The sequence below is a fragment of the Pituophis catenifer genome, unplaced genomic scaffold, assembly GCF_029215685.1.
Source record: "Pituophis catenifer annectens isolate HBS135680 unplaced genomic scaffold, rPitCat1.0.hap2 SCAF_12, whole genome shotgun sequence".
Lineage (NCBI taxonomy): Eukaryota > Metazoa > Chordata > Lepidosauria > Squamata > Colubridae > Pituophis > Pituophis catenifer.
The window spans coordinates 8,331,420-8,352,618 of record NW_027256892.1 but is presented as its reverse complement, the minus strand read 5'-3'; the positions used below and the strand labels follow the sequence as shown (position 1 = coordinate 8,352,618).

Sequence of the window (21,199 nt, the reverse complement as noted above, 5' to 3'; positions counted from 1 at the left end):
AGGTATCTGTGGTTTTTCCTGAGGCAACTCTGGGATGGGCACAAAGTCTTGGCCAGACTTAAATGGGGTAAACCCCGTACTACTATGTATAGAGTTATTATAGGCGACCTCTGCAAATGGCAACAAGTCCACCTAGTTATCTTGCTGATAATCTAACATCTAAGGTATTGTTCCAACACTGAGTTAGTTCTTTCACAAGCCCCATTGGTCTGAGGGTGGTGGGCAGAGCTTAACCCCTGGGCAGAGCCTAACAACCCCAGGAACTCCTTCCAAAAGTGGGAGGTGAACTGGACCCCTCTGTCCGAGATTATTCGCTCTGAAACCCCATGTAATCTATACACATGCTGGACAAACATTTTAGCCAGAGTTTTAGCCGAAGGGATCTTGGGACATGGGACAAAATGTACTTGTTTAGAAAACAAATCAGTAACCACCCAAATGACTATTCCCTCCACTTTTGGGCAACTCAACAATAAAATCCATGGAGATCTCCTTCCATGGGGCTCCCGGCCTGGCTACACTCTGAAGTAACCCAGGGATTTTCCCTGGAGGCTTCTTTACTGAAGCACATATGGGACAGCTCACCACGTAGGCGTCTATGTCTTTCTTTAGCGCTGGCCACCAGAAATGTTGTTTAACTAAATGTAATGTCTTCATGAAACCAAAATGCCCAGCGATTTTAGCATCATAAGTGTATTGTAATACTGCCCCCCTCAGGCTGGCGGGGACATACAGTTTCGCTCGCAGCCAGGTGAGCGTGTACCCTCCCAAAGCGTACACTCATTGGAGTGTGCTAAAAACCACTCGTCAGTTTTTAGTGCTTCTTTTAACTGCTTGCTAAAGTTGCCGGACAAGGTTAGGTCCCCTTTCACCTGGGCTCTGAAAACTGGTGCCACCAGCTGTTTTGAGGGGATAACTGGATGAATCACTTCCTTTCGAACACTATTGTATTGAGGCAGTCTTGAGAGGGCATCTGCCATAAAGTTCTCCCCTCCAGGAAGAACAGGGAGAAATTAAATCAGTTAAAGTGTTGGGCCCAGCGGACTTGCTTAGGCGACAGTTTTCGTGGCGTTTTTAAGGCCTCTAAGTTTTTGTGATCAGTCCACACCTCAAAGGGGTCTCAGATAATTTCTGAGAGGTATAGGCACAGGGTTGCAAATTCCTCATGCCATTTGCTTGGAGTAACACCACCCCAATGGCCACATCGCTGGCATCTGCCTGAACAAAAAACAGGGCCTCTATGTCAGGATGTTTAAGGACCAGTTCGGCAGCAAACAGTCGTTTCAGTTTCTCAAAAGCTGCCTGACATTCCGTAGTCCACTCAAAAGGTCGGGAGGGCTTTGGCCTCTCCTCTCCTTTTGTTTTCAGAAGGTTAGTAATCGGTAAGGCAATTTTTGCGAACGAGGGGATGAACTGTTGATAGAAGTTAACAAAACCCAGGAAGCTTTGTAGTTGTTTGCAGGTACATGGGGGAGCCCATTCCAACATAGCCCGGACCTTTTCTGGATCCATTTCTATCCCTTCATGCAAAATGTGGTACCCCAGATAGTCAATTTTAGTCTGGTGGAATTCGCATTTTGACAGCTTAGCATACAGCTCAGCAGCTCTAAATTTTTTCAGGACTGCTCTCACCAGTTATACGTGGTCATCCATGGTCTCTGTGTAAATAAGGATATCATCCAGGTAGACTATAACCCCCTTGTAAAGGTGTTCATGCAGTACTTTGTTGATCAGTTGCATGAACACTGCAGGGGGTCCTTGTAGTCCGAAAGGGAGCACCCTAAACTGGAAACATCCCAGCGGGCAGTTGAAAGCAATTTTCCATTCATCACCTTCCTTAATTTGAACTCTATAATAAGCCTCCCGCAAGTCCAGCTTAGTAAAAATATTTCCTTTGGCCAGGTGGACTAGCATGTCCTTCATGAGGGGCAGTGGGTAGATGTGGATACCCCAGGAAGAATTTCTATACTACAGTATGTAGGCCAGTGGGGGGGGACAGCCACCTGACGCCTTCTCACTAAACACCTCCCGGAGGTCCCGGTACTCTTTTGGGATCTTTTCCTCCCCCACAATGTGTTCCATTGCAGTTGCCATCCCCTCACTCGCCACTTTGGCCATGCAATAGGGGTTCTCCTCTCTCTTCCCTTGCTGGTTAGAGCAGATGTGCAACATGCCCATCTTCCAATTTATGCACAGGTTCCACTTTTGGAGCCAGGGCAGCCCAAGTAGGAGGGGTTGTTCCATGCTAGGGGCCACAATAAAGCTCAGAGTTTCTAGGTGATTCCCCCATCCTCATCTCAATCAGTTCGGTTACAAAATGGGCTGGGGCCCCCCCAGCTACTGACCCATCTAGCTGACAGAGTGCAATGGGCCTTTTCATCATTTTTAGTCATAGACCCATCTCTTCCACAATCTCAGGGCTGATGACATACCTGGTGCATCCCAAATCTAGAAGGGCTAGCATCTTCCCATGGGCCCTGGTGGATGGTACCTTTAGTTCTATGGGATGGTCATGGGTCCCCCATTCTGACTTACCAGGAGGTCCTCGTCGGAATCGGTTTTGGTTTCGCTGTCATTGGCGAGGGTCGGAGTTCCCAACTCATCCTTTTTCAGAGGAGTGAACTCAATGACTTCTACCCCTTTTAGGGTGGTTTTGCGGGCATTTTGTCGGCTCTCTTCCCTCCACTAGGTCACCTAGGGTCCAGGCTTAGAGAAACACTCAACCTCTCATTGCCCCTCCTTTCCACATCTGAAGCACGTGGTGGACTTTGACTTGGAGACTGCAGGTCCCACTGCGGCCTTTGGAGCCCCGTTGTGGGATGAGGAGGGTTGGCTCCAGGTGCGCCCACCGTGGAAATGATCTGTGGCCAAGTCGATCTCCACATCAGCGGCCAGCACATACCAACTTTGCAGATCCCTAGAGGCCCCTCGGGAGCAGCAATCCTTGTAGACATCCTCATTAAGGCTATCCTTATAGCTTTCCAGCAGGGCTACTTCTGACCAGCCTCTCATGTAGGGCACCAGCTCGCAGAACTCCTGGGTGTACACCGCCACCGATCTCTGCCCCTGATGTATGGACTTCATTCTAATTCTCACCCTTCACTCAGCTAACGGGTCCAAAAAGCATGTTCTGAGGGCTGCCATGAACTGGTCATAATTTCTTATCAGAGGGAATCTTCATTATTGAGTCCCACCATCCACTCAGCTGCCACCCTCTCCATCTCCGCCATGGCGTCTGGTCGTTGTTACTCCTTGGGGGGTCTTCTCTAGCTCCGGTAACCTCCCCATGCCCAGCAATGGTCATTTGCCTCTCTCCGGCTTTTCCTCAAGCTGTAAATCAGCCATCCATTCTGAAGCCTCCCAGCCAAAGTGTGACAGGGAGGTTGCAGAACCAGCAGCTCCCATATCCTCTTGGTCACTGTCTTGGTCAGACATTCTTTGCTCAGTCCCCACGGTATTTTTCTGGGCTGGCTGTTAATTGCAGACCTTGCTTAATGTCAGGTATGCCTCCTTTCAACACTCAAGAAAGAAAAACCCTGATTCCATTTTCATAGAGAAAGGTACTTTTACAGAGTATGAACTGAATGCAACTAAAAAAAAAAAAGCAAGGTCTGATAGGTGCGAAAATCACATATAGAAAGTAACCTTAAAACCCTCCCCCCAATCGTCCAGTCAGAATTATCCAATCCCCATCCCCCCCAAGGGGTCATGTGGGGTGCAGCTTCCGATGGCTCCATCCTCCTGGTATACCACAATAGTTGACCTTGAGTGGTTATCAGCGCGCCTCCCAGCTGCAGAGAAACGCTGATGAAAACTTTCTCCCATTTACTCCACCAGCTCACTTCCCCCCCCAGACATCCAGACAGCTCCCCCCCATTACAATGGCAGCTGAGCAAGCAAGCGATACAAAGGTGGAGGCTGACATTCATGATAGAGGTTGCATTTAAGATATAAATGATAGTTTAAAAACCACAGTGTCTGATCTTCTATCAGATGCAAAGCCAGAATCAAAATGTCACCATCAAATAAGTATACTTCACTGCAATATATGAATATATATCATTATGTCTTCAGCCTTGGTATACATCTCCTAGAGAATTCATTCTATAGGGATTTTGAATGCTTTTTGCCAAATATTTAAAAAGGTTTTTACCTAGCAGTGCTGGAACATTTGAATGTGGATTTTACAGAAGTGTCCACAGTATTGACATTTGCAAAGCAGCAAGCATTCCTGAATCTGTGGTTTTGATATGTTTTGTTTATTTACATTTCAGCATTCTTATAAAGGAATGTCTCTGTTTTATACAAACTTGATTTTCATGGTTTCTGCAAGCTCTGCTTTCAATCAGAGAGCTTATGCTGAGCAAAAACAACATTGATCTGGCTACCCACAGATGTAGTTGCCTACATCTTCATTAAATATTAATGATTTTCCCCAAGCCGTAGACATGATGGAGAACCAGGCTTGACCAATGAACATGACACTCTTTGGAAAGCTATCTTATGAGATGTAGGTGAGTTGTTTTGTAAGGTATCTGTGCAGTCTTACAAAATGCTTTGCCTCTTTCTTACAGGTTTAATAGAACCAATTAATGTTTGGTATTATTAATTTAGGAACGTTTACAATTTGCATATCTTTCAACATTTCAGAGAGGAAATAGGGGCATGCAGCCCCTTTATGTCTCTTGTGTTAATAATTACTAACCAGATAGCCCCCTGCTGTAATTGTTGCTGAAAAAATCTATTCCATCTGTTGAACATGCTGTTAATTCACTCAGCAATTTCTGATCTTGCATTGGTTTCCAAGCCCTCCCCAAAAATTGTTTCTTTAGATTAAATATATATATAGGGTGTGTGAAGACCCCTATAATTTCTGTATGCTTTATTACCTGCAATTCCAAGTGTGAAACATTATGTCAGCCTCCGTTCTTTCATTGCTTGCTTGCTCGGCTGCTATGAAACGGGGGGAGGGGGGAACTCTTGGGATTCTTGAGGGGGGGAAGCAAGCTGGAGGAAAACAAAAGTAATTATTTGCTGCAGCGTTTTCTTTGAAGCTGATAATGTCTCAAGGTCAATGGACATGACATAGCAAGAGGATGACACTGCCAGACGTTTGCTCCCACATGACCCCTGGAGAACCTGTGGATTGGATGATTTACGCAGGACAGTTGGGGGGGGATGCTTTCTATACGTGATTTTTGCGCAGCAGTGGGGAAGACAGGGCCCAAGCCAAAACCCTCCATGTGTTTCAAATGTGGGAAGGAAGGGCACTGAGCCACTGAGTGTTTCTCCAAACCAGCGCCCAAGGTGGCCTTGGCTGGAGGAAAGAAGGCTGATAAAGCACCCGCAAAAACCCACGAGGCGGCGCTGAAAGAAGAAGTTGTTGAGTTTACTCCCTTGAAACAGGGTGAGTTGGGAACTCCGACCACCGCTGATGACCGAATCTGAACTGGTGAGTCACAATGGGGGCCCCATGACCATCCCAGTAGAACTAAGGGTACCATCCACCGGGGCCCACGGTCAGATGCCAGCTCTTCTAGACTCTGGATGCACCAGGTGCATAATCAGCCCAAACATGGTTGAAAAGATGGGCCTAAGACTAAAAGCGTTGAAAAGGCCCATCACATTCTGTCAGCTAGACGGATCAGTGGCAGGAGGGGGCCCAGCCAATTTTGTGACCGAGCCAATCAAGATGCAAATGGGGAATCACTAGAGACTCTTAGTTTTATAGTGGCCCCAGGCATGGAACGGCCCCTCATACTTGGACTGCTTTGGCTCTGTAAATGGAACCCGCGCATAAACTGGAGAACTGGAGTTTTGCGCATTCACTCCAAAAAAGCAGGAAAGGAAAGGGAAGAACCCCATTTAGTGGACAGAGTGGAAAACGAGGGGGCGGCAATGGCAACAGACCACATTGAGGGGGAGGAAAAGATTCCAAAGGAGTATTGGGTCCTCAGGGAGGTGTTCAGCGAGAAGACCTCAGACCTACTGCCCTCCCACCGTCCAACAGACTGTACCATTGAAATATTTCCTGGAGTAAAACTCCCTAAGCCAAAAATCTACCCCATGACCCCCCGGGAGCTGGGGGAACTATGAAACTTTATTGACAAAAACCTCAAACGGGGTTTTATCCAACTGGCTAGGCCGAGGGTGGCAGTGCCGGTACTCTTCTGGGAGAAGAAGGATGGGTCCTTTCGCTTAGTGGTTGACTACAAAAACCTGAACGCCATTTGCATAGAAAATGTCTACCCCTTGCTGCTCATGAAGGACATGCTAGCCCACCTAGGCAATTTTCACCAAAGTGGATTTACAGAAGGCGTAATAGAGTTTGGATTAAGGAAGGGGATGAATGGAAAATGGCTTTTAACTACCTGCTGGGATGTTTCCAGTTTCAGGTGCTCCCTTTTGGACTGCAAGGAGCCCCTGCTGTGTTCATGCAATTAATCAACGAAGTACTGCATGAACACCTGTACAAGGGGGTCTGGTCTACTTGGATGACATCCTTATCTACACTGAGAACATGGACAACCATGTAAAGTTGGTGAGGACCGTCCTGAAAAAACTCAGGGCTGCTGAACTGTATGCCAAACTATCAAAGTGCGAATTCCATCAAAACAAAATTGACTATCTGGGATACCGCATCTCGCATGAGGGAATAGAGATGGATCCGGAAAAGGTCCGGGCAGTGTTGGAATGAGCCCCACCATACACCCGCAAACAACTACAGAGCCTCCTGGGATTTGCTAACTTCTATAGACAGTTCATCTCCTCGTTCGCCAAAATTGCATTGCCAATTACTGAATTACTTCTGAAAACAAAAGGAGAAATAAAACCAAAGCCCTCCCGGCCCCTTGAATGGACTATGGACTGTCAGGCGGCGTTTGAGAAACTAAAACAGTTGTTTGCTGTTGAACCAGTCCTTAAACATCCTGACATGGAAGCCCCTTTTGTTGTACAGGCTGATGCCAGTGATGTAGCAGTAGGGGCAGTGTTACTACAAGTGAATGCAGAAGGAAAGCTGCAACCCTGTGCCTATACCTCTCGTAAACTAACGGAGACCGAGAGGAGATGGGCCGTATAGGAGAAAGAGGCTTTTGCAGTTTGTTGGGCACTGTTAATGTGGAGACAATTCCTTGAAGGAGCTAAGCACCCGTTTGAAGTGTGGACTGACCACAAAAACTTAGAAGCTTTGAAAATGCCACATAAACTGTCCCCAAAACAAGTCCGCTGGGCTCATCACTTCAAACAATTTAATTTCTCTCTGTGCTACCTTCCTGGAGGGAAGAACTTCATGGCAGATGCCCTTTCTAGACTGCCACAATACAGTAGTGTTAGAGAGGAGGTGATTTGGCCAATTATCCCCTCAATACAACTGGTTGCACCAGTAGTTACTAGAGCCCAGGCGAAAGCAGATCCAACTTTGTCGGACAACTTGACTAAGCAACTACAAGAAGCTCTAAAGACCGGGCTTCCGGTGGCACCATAGGCGTTGATGATCACTCCCTTTGGAGCATTAGCCCCACGATCATGTTAAAGCCGCTAGAACAGCGAAAATCAGCTGTCTAGTGGCTTGGAAACTTTCCCCTTGGGAAAAGGGGGGAAAGAGAGCAGCTGGGCATGGGTAGAGCTCCCCAAGAGCCCCAGGAGTAATTCTGGAGCTTGAAGGGTGAGAGCTCCCTGGAAGCCCGACAGAGCTCCGGATCCGGGACGCTTCTCCTTTAAGCAGAACAAGACGCCACGACCACCCCTGCAACAATCTTTCAAAATACTGGATACAAAAGCAGGCAGAGCAAAGGCAGGAGTGATCATAATTGCAAGTACCAAACTTTAACTCTGAATGTGTATTATATACTTCCTTCTGGATTATTAAGGGAAGAAAGAGAAAGGAAATGGCGCCAGAGCCTTAATGGGGTGTGAAAGTGAAAGTTAAGAACAAAGTATTGTCTGGCGCTGATGGCCCCTATTTAAAATTATTGGATTTTACTTTAAAAGAATAAAGATTTAAAATTGACTTTAGACGAATCAAAAATTTACCAAGGACTGGAAATTAACTTAATTTAGTGGACTTATTGTTTTGGCTGTTGCAAAAGTTTAAAATTAAAATTGAAAATTAGAAAATGGCTTCAAGGCAAATAAAAACTGTTGCGGCTAAAAGTGCTGGGGGATCACCAGCCCAACTACCTAAATTGCAATCTTTGTCAGCTCCAATGGAACCACAAATATTAACACTGGAAGCTTTGCAGGAAGCTTTAAAGACACAGGCCTCTGTTTTAGAGGAAAAAATTACTTCTGTCTTTGAAGAAAAAATGCGGGATGTGGCTGCAGAGATGGCAGAAATTAAAGAGGTAATTCAAATTTGAAATAAGGAAATCAGAAAAGATATTGTTTTGGCATTTCAGGGTCTGGCAAGCCATATTGAAGGGCTGGAGGAAAGAGTGGAAGAAATTAATCAATCCAATGTGGATTTGGAAAATAAAATGGGTGAGGTCCAGACAAAGATGGAGAGGGCAGACTTAGAAGTGACAATGATACAATATAGGGCAATGGAGTTTGCCCTGAGAGTAAGAGGCCTGAGAGAAAATAATCAAGAGAATTTGTGAGAGATCTTTGCAGAAGCCCTTGCACAGATAATTGGAGAACAAAAAACAGATCTTGAATGGCAAATTGACAAAATTTATTGTGTTAACTCATGGGTTGCCAGACAGAAACATTTACCAAGAGATATTGTAATCTATTTTACAACAAGGAGGATACAAAATGAAATTTTACAAGCTTCCTACAAAAATAAACTTCAAGTGGCAGGGCAGGAGGTTTTAATATTGAAAGAAATTCCCCCCAAAATGCTGAGAACTAGAAAGGACTATGCTTTTTTGGTGGAAGAAGTTAGAAATTGCCAGATACAGTACAGATGGGAGGTTCCAGTTGGATTAGTGGTGAATTACTCAGGAGAAAGATGTCGTCTCAATACAGTTTGGAAGGCAAGAGACTTTTATACAAATGTATTAAAGGTTGGATGTCCACCGTCCCCAGAAGTTAGAAGAAGAAAGGAAGCAGAGGAGGCAAGAAAAGGGGAGAAAGAAGAAATGCAGGCACAGGCCCAAGGAGGGTTTTTGATTACTCAAGAAGACTTAATACAACTCTTGGGCACTGTTCAAGCTCTGGTGTTATTGGAAAAAATAGAGGAACCAAAGGATTAGAGACAGACCTGAGCGGCAACTAAGCGCAGAGAAGAATTAAAGGTGCAGCAAATTCAGATGAAAACTCAAGAAATCACAAAAAACAGAAGCAGTGGGAGGAGCAAGGCCGAAGAAGAAAATGCAGGAAGATTTTCAGCTGATGCTCCAAAAGCTTCAAGAAGCCAAAAATGGCAACTAGATTTTTAACTTGGAATGTCAATGGTTTAAATTCACCGCAAAAGAGGAGGAAAATATTTCATTATCTGAAACAGTACAAAAATGAAGTAATTTATTTGCAAGAGGCACATATTAAAATGAAAGACCAAAAATATTTGATAAACGCAAGAGGGAACACATTTTGTAGCATCTGCACCAGAAAAGAAAAATGGCAGAGTTATATACTTAAAAAAAGACTTAATAGCTAGACTAATTGAAGCAGATGATCAAGGAAGATATATAGCAATTGAAATTTTAATAGAGGGGAAAAAATACTTTTAATTGGAGTGTATGCACCTAAGCAACAACAAGAAAAAATTTACAAGCTTTTACATACCAAATTAATACAGTGGGATTACAAATCGTGTATATTATTGAGTGATTGGAATGGAGTTTTGGATACTAAAAAAGACAAAAAAGGACCTTCGCAAAATATTCAAATGTGCGCTAGATTGCCTAAATCTTTCTTTGATATGATGGAAGATATGGAGTTGAGAGATATCTGGCGAGAACGGAACGTTGAAGAAAAAGACTTTACTCTTTTTTCTGATAGACACCAATCCCTTTCTAGGATTGATTTTATATTAATTACTAATGACTTTCTTTCTAGGGTGAAGAAGACGAAGATATGTCCAAGAACATTAACAGATCATAGCCTGGATGGAACTGGAACATGAAAAGGGACCCAGGAGGTCCTGGAGGTTAAATGAAAATTTGTTTAGATATGAGGAAAATGTGAAAGAATGTAAAAAATTTTTGAAAGAATTTTTTGTTATGAATATGCATAAAGGTACATCTATGGAAGTGTTATGGGATGCAAGCAAAGCATATATGAGAGGTATTTTAATATATTTGAATAATAAACACAGACGTAGACAGGAAAAAAAACGGATTGATTTAGAAGAGGAAATAAAAAAGAGAGAACAAGTATTAACATTGAACCCAGCAGATAAGAAAACAAAAGAAGCAATTAATTTATTGCGAGGGCAATTTAATATGTTGATGGCAGATCAGGCTGCAACTAGTCTGTAATATGCTAAACATAATACTTTCTGTAATGCTAACAAACCAGGTAGTTGGTTAGCATATTTGTTAAGGAAAAAAACAAAAGCTACATACTATAGAGAAAATAGAATATAAAGGTAAAGAGGTGTATCAGCAAAACATGATTAAAAAAGCATTTTTAGAATTTTACACAAGGTTGTATGCTGGTGATAAAATTCAAGGTATAGATATAGATAGATATCTACAGAAGGAGAATATTTCTATAGTTACAGAAGAGCAAAGGGAAGGTTTGAATCAACCGATAACCTCGGAAGAAATTGTCTTAGCAATTAAACAGTTGAAAGTGAGTAAAGCTCCTGGGACAGATGGATTGACAGCTGTTTATTATAAAAATTTGCAGTTAGAAATGGTGGAACCACCTAAGGAATTATTTATTAAAATACAATCTGGAGGAGATGTACCCTCATCTTGGAGAACAGCATTTATTTTTCTGATTCCAAAAGAGGATCAAGACCATAGTCAGCCAAAGAACTATAGGCCTATATCACTTTTAAATACAGTTTACAAGATTTTTGCTAAAATATTAGCAAATAGGTTAATGCTAGTTATGCAACAAACGATTCATAATGATCAAACTGGTTTTATAAATGGGAGACAAATGAAAAGTAACGTAAGGCAAATAGTTAACATATTGGAATATTTGGGGAAAAACAACCAAGTCCCTGCGGCGCTTGTATTTTTGGATGTGGAGAAGGCATTTGATCAATTGAATTGGAATTTTTTATTGAAAATAATAGAAAAGATGCAGTTTGGAGAGTATTTTACACAATCTATTAAGGCAATATATCAGAAACAAACAGCACAAATAATAATTAATGGTAGTTTAACAGAAACTTTTAATATTGAAAAAGGAACAAGATAAGGATGTCCTTGGTCTCCATTACTGTTTATTTTGACTTTGGAACTTTTGCTGAATAAAATACGTGGTTCAGATAAAATAAAGGGAATTAAAATTAGGCATTATGATTATAGATTACGAGCATTCGCAGATGACTTAGTTGTTACTTTAACCCAACCAGTGCATTCGGTTATAGGTTTAATGGATATAATTAATCAATATGGACAAGTATCTGGATTTAAAATAAATGCAGGGAAAACAAAGATGATAACTAAAAATATGACTATAAATCAAAAAGAAGAAATAGAAAGAGTAACAGGATTTGAAATAGTAAAGAAGGTTAAATATTTAGGGGTTTATATTGTGACTTCAAATGCAAAATTATACAAGTATAATACGAACCGTTGTGGCAAAAAATACAGAAAGAGATGGAAAACTGGAAAAAACTACAACTGTCCTTGTTGGGAAGAATAGCAGCAGTAAAAATGAATGTTTTATCAAAGTTTTTATTTCTTTTTCAAATGATACCAATACTTTAAAAAGATGCAAATCTGAAGGAATGGCAGAAGGGTATCAGTAACTTTGTTTGGGCAGGAAAGACACCGAGAATAAAGCAAAAAATAATGCAAGATATATGTGAGAGAGGAGGTCTCAAAATGCCCAATTTAAGATTGTATTATGAGGCAGCTGCAATTAGTGATTGGATTAATTCAACAGAAGAGAGAATATTGAATATAGAGGGATATGATTTGGTATATGGCTGGCATGCATATTTATTATATGATAAAAAGGTGGATAAGAATTTTAAAAGTCATATATTAAGGAATGCGTTATTACATGTCTGGAAAAAGTATCAATATAAATTAAACAATAAAATACCTATATGGGCAATACCCAGACATGCGATAGAGAATATAAGTGTAGAACAAAAACAAGATGTGATTACTTACAAAGAGCTTCTTATTATGGAAAGAGGCACATTGCAATTAAAATCTTTGAATGTATTAAAAGAAGAAAGGATAATTCAAACTTGGTTTCAGTATGGACAGCTGCAAGGTAGATGGAAAGAGGATCAGAAAATTGGTATCTTGCAAAATGAGGAAAACTTGGTAAAACAAATTAGAGACCAAGGTCGAATGCACATAAAAAGATTGTATAATGTATTGATAGAGATAGACTCAGAAACGGAGTTAGTCAAAGACTGTATGATAAAATGGGCACAAAATATTGAGGAACCAATAATGATGGAAACGTGGGAAAAAATATGGGTTAGAAATGTAAAATTTATGCAAGCTCAAAACTTGAGAGAAATTTTTTATAAAATGTTTTATAGATGGCATCTAGATCCCAAAAGTTAGCTTGTATGTATCCAGGTTTACAATCCAAGTGTTGGAGATGTAAGTGTGATGATGCCATGTATTATCATATATGGTGGACATGTAAAAAAATCAAGGCATTTTGGATTAAAATTTGGTGGATTATGCAAAATATTCTTAAAAAGAAGATAAAGTTTACCCCACAGTTGTTTTTATTGGGTATAATTACAGATTGTACGGTTATAGAGACTAATTTGATTTTGAACTTAATAACCGCAGCCAGACTTTTGGTGGCGCAGTACTGGAAGAAGGAAGATCTACCTACTATTAAAGAATGGACACTAAAAGTGGTGAATTTAGTGGAGGTGGCTAAAATTTCAACATATTTGAAGGATCACTCAAATGAAAGATATATATTGGAATGGAGAAGATGGATCGACTATATTCAAAATAAATATGGGACTAAAAAGTTTCAAATAGCTTATGAATGAAAAAAAAGATATTTAAGGGAATTCTTATATTTAGTCATGTAAAGGGGAGTTAAAGTGCAAGAAGGAGATAGGAGTTTATAGATAGTTTGCATATGTTAGCTTATGTTTGTTAAATGCTATACGCTGTATTTTGCTCTGGGAAGTCTGGGGGGGGCGGGAGGAGGGTTGGGTTGGGAGGGGGGAGGAGGGGGGGAAATTTGTAATTTTTTTTTTTAACTTTTCAATTAAAAAAAAAAAAGTTCTAAAGACCGATGAGTGGTTTCTGGCCCATTCAAATGAGTGTACACTTCGAGAAGGACTTGCTTGGGTGGAAGCCAAGCTATATGTTCCTGCCAGTTTGAGAGCAACAGTTTTACAGCACGCCCATGATGCCAAAGTTGCTGGGCATTTTGGATTTGTGAAAACGTTACATTGAGTTAAGCAATTCTGGTGGCCCGTACTCAAGAAGGACATAGAGACATATGTGGCCAGTTGTCCTGTGTGTGCTTCAGCCAAGAGGCCTCCTGGAAAGCCACCTGGACTGCTTCAAAATGTTGCCAGACCGGGTGCCCCATGGAAGAAAATTTCCATGGATTTTATTGTAGAATTGCCCGAAAGTGGGGGGGGGAACACAGTTATTTGGGTGGTTACTGATTTCTTTTCCAAACAAGTGCATTTCATCTGATGTCCAAAGATTCCATCTGCAAAAACACTTGCAAAAATGTTTGTCCAACATGTATACAGGTTACATGGAGCTCCGGAACGTACAATTTCGGATAGAGGAGTTCAATTTACCTCCCATTTTTAGAAAGAGTTCCTAGGGTTGATAGGCTCGGCCCAAGGATTAAGCTCCGCCCACCACCCCCAAACTAATGGGGCTTGTGAGAGAACCAATTCCGTGTTAGAACAATATCTGAGATGTTACATAAATTATCAGCAAGATAACTGGGCAGATTTACTGCCGTTTGCAGAGGTATAATAACTCCATACATAGCAGCACAGGGTTTACCCCTTTCAAGGTGGCTTCTGGCCAAGATTTTGTGCCCATTCCAGAGTTGCCTCAGGAAAATCCACAAAACCCCTCCTTGGTTGATTGAATTGAACAGTTATGTGCCACTTGGTCAGTAACTCGCAAGGCACTTGATGAAGCACATCGGGCTCATAAAGTCCAAGCCGATAAGAAGAGGGTTCAAGCAAGGACTTATAAAGTTGGTGATATGGTTTAACTCTCCACCAAATACTTGCAAACTACCCAAAAGTCTAAAAAGCTTGGGCCCAAGTATGTGGGTCCTTTTCTGGTAGTTCGAATCATTAACCCAGTCACAGTTCAATTGGAGTTACCAAAAAATTTGAGACAAATTCATCTGGTGTTTCATGTAAGTTGTTAAAACCGGAGCATTCGTCCCCTTTGCATCCAGACCACGAACCTCCTCCTGTCCCCATACTGATTGAAGGGGAACAGCATTTGAGGTCAAAGAGATCTTAGACTCTAGAAAGCATCGGGGTAAGGTGCAGTATTTGGTGGCCTGGAAACATTTCCCATTATCTAAGGCAGAATGGGTAAATAAACGAGATGTTTGAGCTCCTAAGAAAGTACAGTAGTTTCACTCCAAATATCCTGATAAACCCGTAATCTGTTTTTTATGTTATGCCCTATTTCTGTGATCATCTGTTTTATGTCGTTTTGGTTTCTTGTAGGAATGTCTCTTCTGCAGGAGGGCCAAATGTCAGCCTCTGCTCTTTCATTGCTTGTTTGCTTGACTGCCATGAAATGGGGGGAGGGGGGAGCTCTTGGGATTCTTGAGGGGGGAAGCAAGCTGGAGGAAAACAAAAATAATTCTTTGCTGCAACGTTTTCTTTGAAGCTGATAACGTCTCAAGGTCAACGGTCGTGGCATAGCAAGAGGATGACACTGCCAGACGTTTGCTCCCACATGACCCCTGGAGAAACTGTGGATTGGATGATTTACGCTGGACAATTGGGGGGGATGCTTTCTATATGTGATTTTCGCGCCTTTGCTCCAGACCTTGCTTTTCTTTGACTGCATTCAGTTCTTATCCAGTAAAAGTTACCTTTCTCTATGAAAATGGAGTCGGGCTTTTTCTTTCTTAGATAATGAAAGGAGGCCGCCCTGACACATTAGCTCTGTATTTCATAGCACCTTAAGGTTTCGGCATCTACATTGTGCATTGGGAACATTGTGCATTGGGAACAAAGATTCTGCCAAAGTCTTCACTGGGGTCACATTTTAAAGATACCGTCCAGAGCTTTTTTTTTTTAATAGTGTGTGATACTGAATGGCAGGAATAAATAAATAGACCATAAGAGCTTATTTTATGGTCTTTGTTATCTGAAGGGGGTACAACCATTCAGGGAACCAATGCTACTTAGGGATGCTCTGATGGGATTTCACCTTGGTACCCACACAAGGAACAGAATGGATTCTTTTCTATTTCACATTAGTGAAACCTCACCTCAACTTTAGAGAAAGACTATGATCAGTGGCTAGAATGCAATATTGCAGGTTAATTCTGCTGACTGTCAGCAGTTCGATCCTGACCAGTTCAAGGTTGATTCAGCCTTCCATCTTTCTGAGGTCAGAAAATGAGGACCCAAATTGTTGGGGGCAATACGCTGACTCTGTCAACTGCTTAGATAGGGCTGTGAAGCACTCTGAATTAGTATATAATTCTAAGAGCTATTGCTATGGTGATTTTAGGGCTTCAAAGAATGCTTCAAAGTTCATTCATGAAGCATTGAATGCAGTTGAGCAATGCAACCTCCTTTACAAGAAGTCTTTTTGTCTTCCTTACACTATGCAACTTGCTGAGGCAAACCGTAGCTACTTTTCAAGGCCTACTTCTTCATTGTTTCTGTGTTGTTCGTCCTTGTTATTAGTTATTTTTATTACCTGGTTGTGTTCAATTGTTTCTGTTATTCGCTCCTTGAACATTTAGCTAGAAAGATAGAATTCCAATTGCATAAACCAACAGTTAATATGAAAGACCACAAGCATGCTTTTGTATTAAGTATGATAGCCTCTTCTGAACCCTTGAACCATTGAACTATGCTCCTTGTGTAGTTCTTAAATATACCCAGCTCAATCAGTTCTTTCCTTGTTATTCTACTCTGTCTGAACCATGTAATCTGAAATCAACCCAACCTTATGAGTCTCATTCATCTAGAACAGTGTTTCTCAACCTTCCTAATGCCGCGACCCTTTAATACAGTTCCTCAGGTTGTGGTGACCCCCAACTAGGGGTAGGTTCTAAATTTTTTTACTACCAGTTCTGTGGGCGTAGCTTATTTTGTGGGCGTGGCTTGGAGGTCATGTGACTGGGTGGGTGTGGCTAGCTGGTCATGTGACCGGATGGCCATGGCTATGTGTATAGGGACTACCCAGAGGGCTGAAAAAAGTGATTTCTGACTGGTCCTCGCACTTTTGACCGGTCTTCGCACTTATGACTGGTCATCATTTATGCCCATTGTAGCATTCTTAACAACCATGTCACTCATTTCACAACTGCTTCTCTTCACCATGGTGACAAGATAGGGCAAAAACGTAAAATGTGAGGACAGTCGTAATTTCGAGGACTGGTCAAAAGTGCGAGGACCAGTCAGAAATAACTTTTTCAGCCCTCTGAGTAGTCCATATGCATAAAAGGATACAGCAATAGAGAGGGATGAAGGAAGGGAAGGGAAATTAGATTAGGAGGGAGGGTAAGAGAGGGAGGAAGAGAGGAGGAGAAGGAGAAAGGAAGAGGAAGTAGGGAGGAGAAGAAGAGGGGGAGGAAGAGAAAGTAAGAAGGAAAGAAAAGAGAGAGGTGGTAGGTTTGAGGAGAAAGATTGCTGTACAATAAAAAAGATGAATGGGAAGAAAGCCAACCCCAAACAAATATAAAGATATTAAGATAAAGAATGAATTGTTAAACTTTAAAGAAAAAAAGAGAACAAATATGAATAAATAACAATAATTAGAAACACACATACAAACATACAATGTATTTTCTTTGAACAGAGTATTTGGCCGGTTCACAAATTTAAACAGTGTTTAGTCATTTCAATTAAATTTACAATTTCTATATTTCCTGTTTGCCATATTTATTCCTCATCTATTTTTGTAAAAAACCAATATTACCCTTCATCCTCATCTCTAATCTTAATCAAATTCAATTTTTCCCTTCTATTCTATATTATACCCCTTCCCATTGTCATATAATTTTATATTCATCCTCACATTGGTTAATTATGTAATATTAGTTGTTTAATATAAATTCAACATTTTAATATAAATCAATTAGTTATATAACTACCTTTTTTGTATATTAATCAATATGAATATGAATATTCCAATTATTTCCATGCAATCCAATTTCTTACAAATCAATTAATTATATTTACCAATAATAATAAACCAAATAATTTCCCCCATATATTCTCTGAACCACAACTTAACTATTTCTGCTTTCAGAAATATACAATTAATAGTATCTCAATTATTACAATTCCCTAGTTAAATAGAGCTTTTTTTCTTTTGTGTTTTAAAATCTTGAACTCTCCTCTTTTTCCCTAAATTTCCCATTGTTTGCACCTACCTTTTTTGGTGAGGAAAAAGAAAAGAAATCTGCCTGCCTAATTTTCAAACGTTGCAGCAATAGCAAAGCAGTTTCAGTTTCATTTTTCAGCATAGCTAGGGGGAAAAAAATCTGCTCCAGGACTCTTTGCAAGGAAGCAGCAGAGCCCTGAGCAAAACAGCTGAGACAAATCAGCTGACAGTCGGGAGCCGATCTAATCAAGGGCTAATTAGCCTATGCTGAAGCTCCGCGGGCCAATAAAATTACAAAAAAACACCGAACCATTTGTTAAATTGCTGGCTCGCCCGCCCCTCGCCCACCACTATTTATTGGCAATAAATAGTGGTGCGGAGGGGTGGGGCAAGCCAGCAATTTAACAAACGGTTCGGCTCCTAGAACCAGCAGAATCCCACCACTGGCTATAGGGCAGCCCTTTGAAGCCCCGCGGCAAGAATTTAAAGAGTTTTTTTTCCTCTAGCCATCAGCTGGGACTCCGGAGGCAGCAATAGATTGGGAGTGGGTGGGGTAAGCGAACGGCCGGCAATCCAACAGAGCAGAGAGTGAGGGTGAGTGAAGGCATGGGGGGGCGAGAGAGGGCTTTGGCGACCCCTGTGAAATGGCCGTTCGACCCCCAAAGGGGTCGCAACCCCCAGGTTAAGAACCGCTGATCTAGAAGCAAATCCTGATGATTTCAGTGAAGAAATAAGCTTTGAATTACAGTTGCACTTCATTAGATGACTAGGTATTATATGAAGTTTTGCAATCTTTTTTTTTTAAGCTAAACAAAGTGTTTTTGTAGAATGGGAAATGCCAGCAAAAGATTTTAAAGGCAGATACTGCATGGTTCTGAAGTCCTTTTTTGACAGGCGCATATTTTCAGCTCCGGTATCCTGACCTACTTGGTGGTGAGGATTTAATTAAGAGCCATATATTATTGTCAAAGCCATTAAAGCTTTGCCTTGATTAAAAATGGAATTGTTTAATTAAAAAGAAAGGGGTTTGGCTAACCTTAGCATTATGTTTGAATAAGACATTTTATATCAGCTAATTTTTTTCTATCTTTCGCATTCAGGCTTGATGATTCGGGAAGCATACATCAATGTGACAAGGCAGCAAGTGGAGGATTTTCATGGACCAGAAGACTACTGGTGCCAGTGTGTGGCCTGGAGCCTCCTAGGAACTTCCAAGAGCCGGAAGGCTTCGGTCCGCATTGCCTGTAAGTGGTTTTTGCTCTCCAGAAATGGATGGGCATTGTTCTTCATCTATGCATCTCATAACAGCTCAGTGTGAATATAGGTACACGTGTAGCATTCCTGTATGTAGAAAAAAATTGTGTCTGTATCCCTGTGTAGATGAATATTTGGATTTCTGGTAAAGTTTGCATCATACTGGTGAACCACTGTTGTGTGTTGGATTTCATAGGAGTCCCAAAGGTACTTTTCTTTTTTTTTCATAAAGCAACTGGACTTTCTGGGGTTTTTTTCTTTGAAAATGTTTCGCTTCTCATCTAAGAAGCTTCTTCAGTTCTAACTCAGTTCTTCAGTTAGAACAGTATATCTACAATGGATATAACAGGTTTATACTTTTTAGAGCATTTCCAGGCAAAAATATCTTGTAAGACTGTAAGAAAGGCCTTGATGGACCAAGCCAACATCTATCTTAGTTTAGCATTTGGTTTCTCAAGTGGTCAACCGGGTACTCATAAACAGGAGCCCATGCAATCTAACCTCTTTGAAACCTATCCAAGATGGGTAACGACAAATGACTTTGTCTTGTTCAATGAATTCCAAAGATTTGTTGTGTGATAAAGACTTTTATCTTTCCTGAATCTTTTTCCTGTCAGATTCAAATGATGATCCTTGCTCCTATTGTTCTGAGAAAAAAAACAAAACTTCCTGTTTGTTTTCTCTGTGCATGCCTGCATGATTTTATACACCTTTGTGTCTATTACCATATGTGAAATACTCTGTAAAGAGAAGTTGGAATGTTTCCAAAGTAGACAGAGGAAAATCTACCCTTTTAGCTTATGCCTAAAGAATCCCCTCCTTCCTCCTCCTCCTCCATCATGCTTTATTACTGTTCTATCAGCAATAATCAGACTCTTCCAGGCATTGCAGGATATTCATTCACCCTTTACTCAAAAGGCCATACAAACCACTTCTGTACACATTTAGTATTTTTGAACAATGTCATTACTTATAATGAGCCAAATTTTATGAATAAATGTATAGAATATGCTAGGCATTGATACCCTATAAGAATTAATTGGGGTATACATTCTCCATATTTATCTTTTGATGTTAGCACCTAATCTATTGACATAAACTTTTCCATGTAATTATAATGTGGTGTAGTTATTTGTTTAATCTGATGATATTATTGTAGAGTTAGGATTACAGTTAGGATTAGGTTATTTTAAGTTACATTAATTAAATACATTTTATACTGCTGCATAATTTTTAGGTTCATAAATTTATTGGTTATATAGATTTTAGTTTTATTGCTGTATGTAATAGTAGTGCACAGATGTTTGATTCTTAGATTTGTTCACTTGTAGTTTTCAGTTTATAGATTATAATCTCCTAAATACTTTGTGGTAAATATAGTTTACTTTATTGCCACTAACACTGTATGTATAGAATGAATTCTGTGATTGTTTTATTAGTGTTCAATTTACATTTTAGGCAGGTCAAAAACCAAAATAAATAAACTGAACTGCATTTATTAAAAGATGGAGTTCACATATCACTAGCTTTGATCATGGGATGTTGAATAAGATACTAAGCCATAACCCTTGTTTTCAAAATACAGTACCATGATTCATCCATTACCCAAAGTCAGAACCAGACAAATTTATGACCTTAGCCCAAAAGTTTTTCAACTCTTCATTCAGCAATCTCTATAACACAAAATGGCAAGACAGCCTCTCCACCCCACCCCACTTCACCCCATGCCCCCTAATCCTTCTATCCATTTGATTGCTGCCTCTTAAATTAATGAAATTAGGACTACAAAATCTGGACCAAAGATGGCAGCATAAAGTTGGATTTTTTTTCTGCCTCTTTGTTGCTACCTAGTGGTCATTTCTGCGATCCAGTTTAGTAGATTGCAGCTGCTGCCTTTTTAAAGAATCTTTATTTTAATCTTATTTTTAAAGCATGGGTAGTAGGAGAACTCTGTTAAATTAAATTTGGGCAACAAATTCTTTCCATTAACATGAAGATGAGGAATTTTTTCCTTCACTCTCTATTTCTGATTTTTTTCATTAATCTTTTAATTTTAAATTTTAAAATTTAATTTTAAAATTTAAAATCATTAAATAAAATTTAATTTGATCATTAATCTTTAAAAATCTTTTAAAAAGATTCTGGAGAATACTGGATTTTTCTCTGCAACAACAATTTTAGACAGCGTATTTTTAATAGCTGAAAAGATTTTCTGTATATGTGCATGGAATATACGGTACGTAAAGGATCAGAATCAGTGATGGGTTGCTACTGGTTCTCCCTGGTTCGGGAGAGCTGGTAGCGAAAATATTGATGTG

The 21,199-nt window shown here is 40.5% G+C and overlaps 1 protein-coding gene across 1 annotated transcript in view; it reads left to right on the top strand.

The window, feature by feature from the left end:
* UNC5D (unc-5 netrin receptor D) overlaps positions 1-21,199 on the top strand; it is a 687,821-nt gene that overhangs the window by 411,203 nt on the left and 255,419 nt on the right. The window contains exon 3 of the mRNA XM_070952266.1: positions 18,728-18,871. Within this exon, the coding sequence (XP_070808367.1) occupies positions 18,728-18,871 (144 nt within the window). The remainder of the gene's footprint in view (positions 1-18,727; positions 18,872-21,199) is intronic.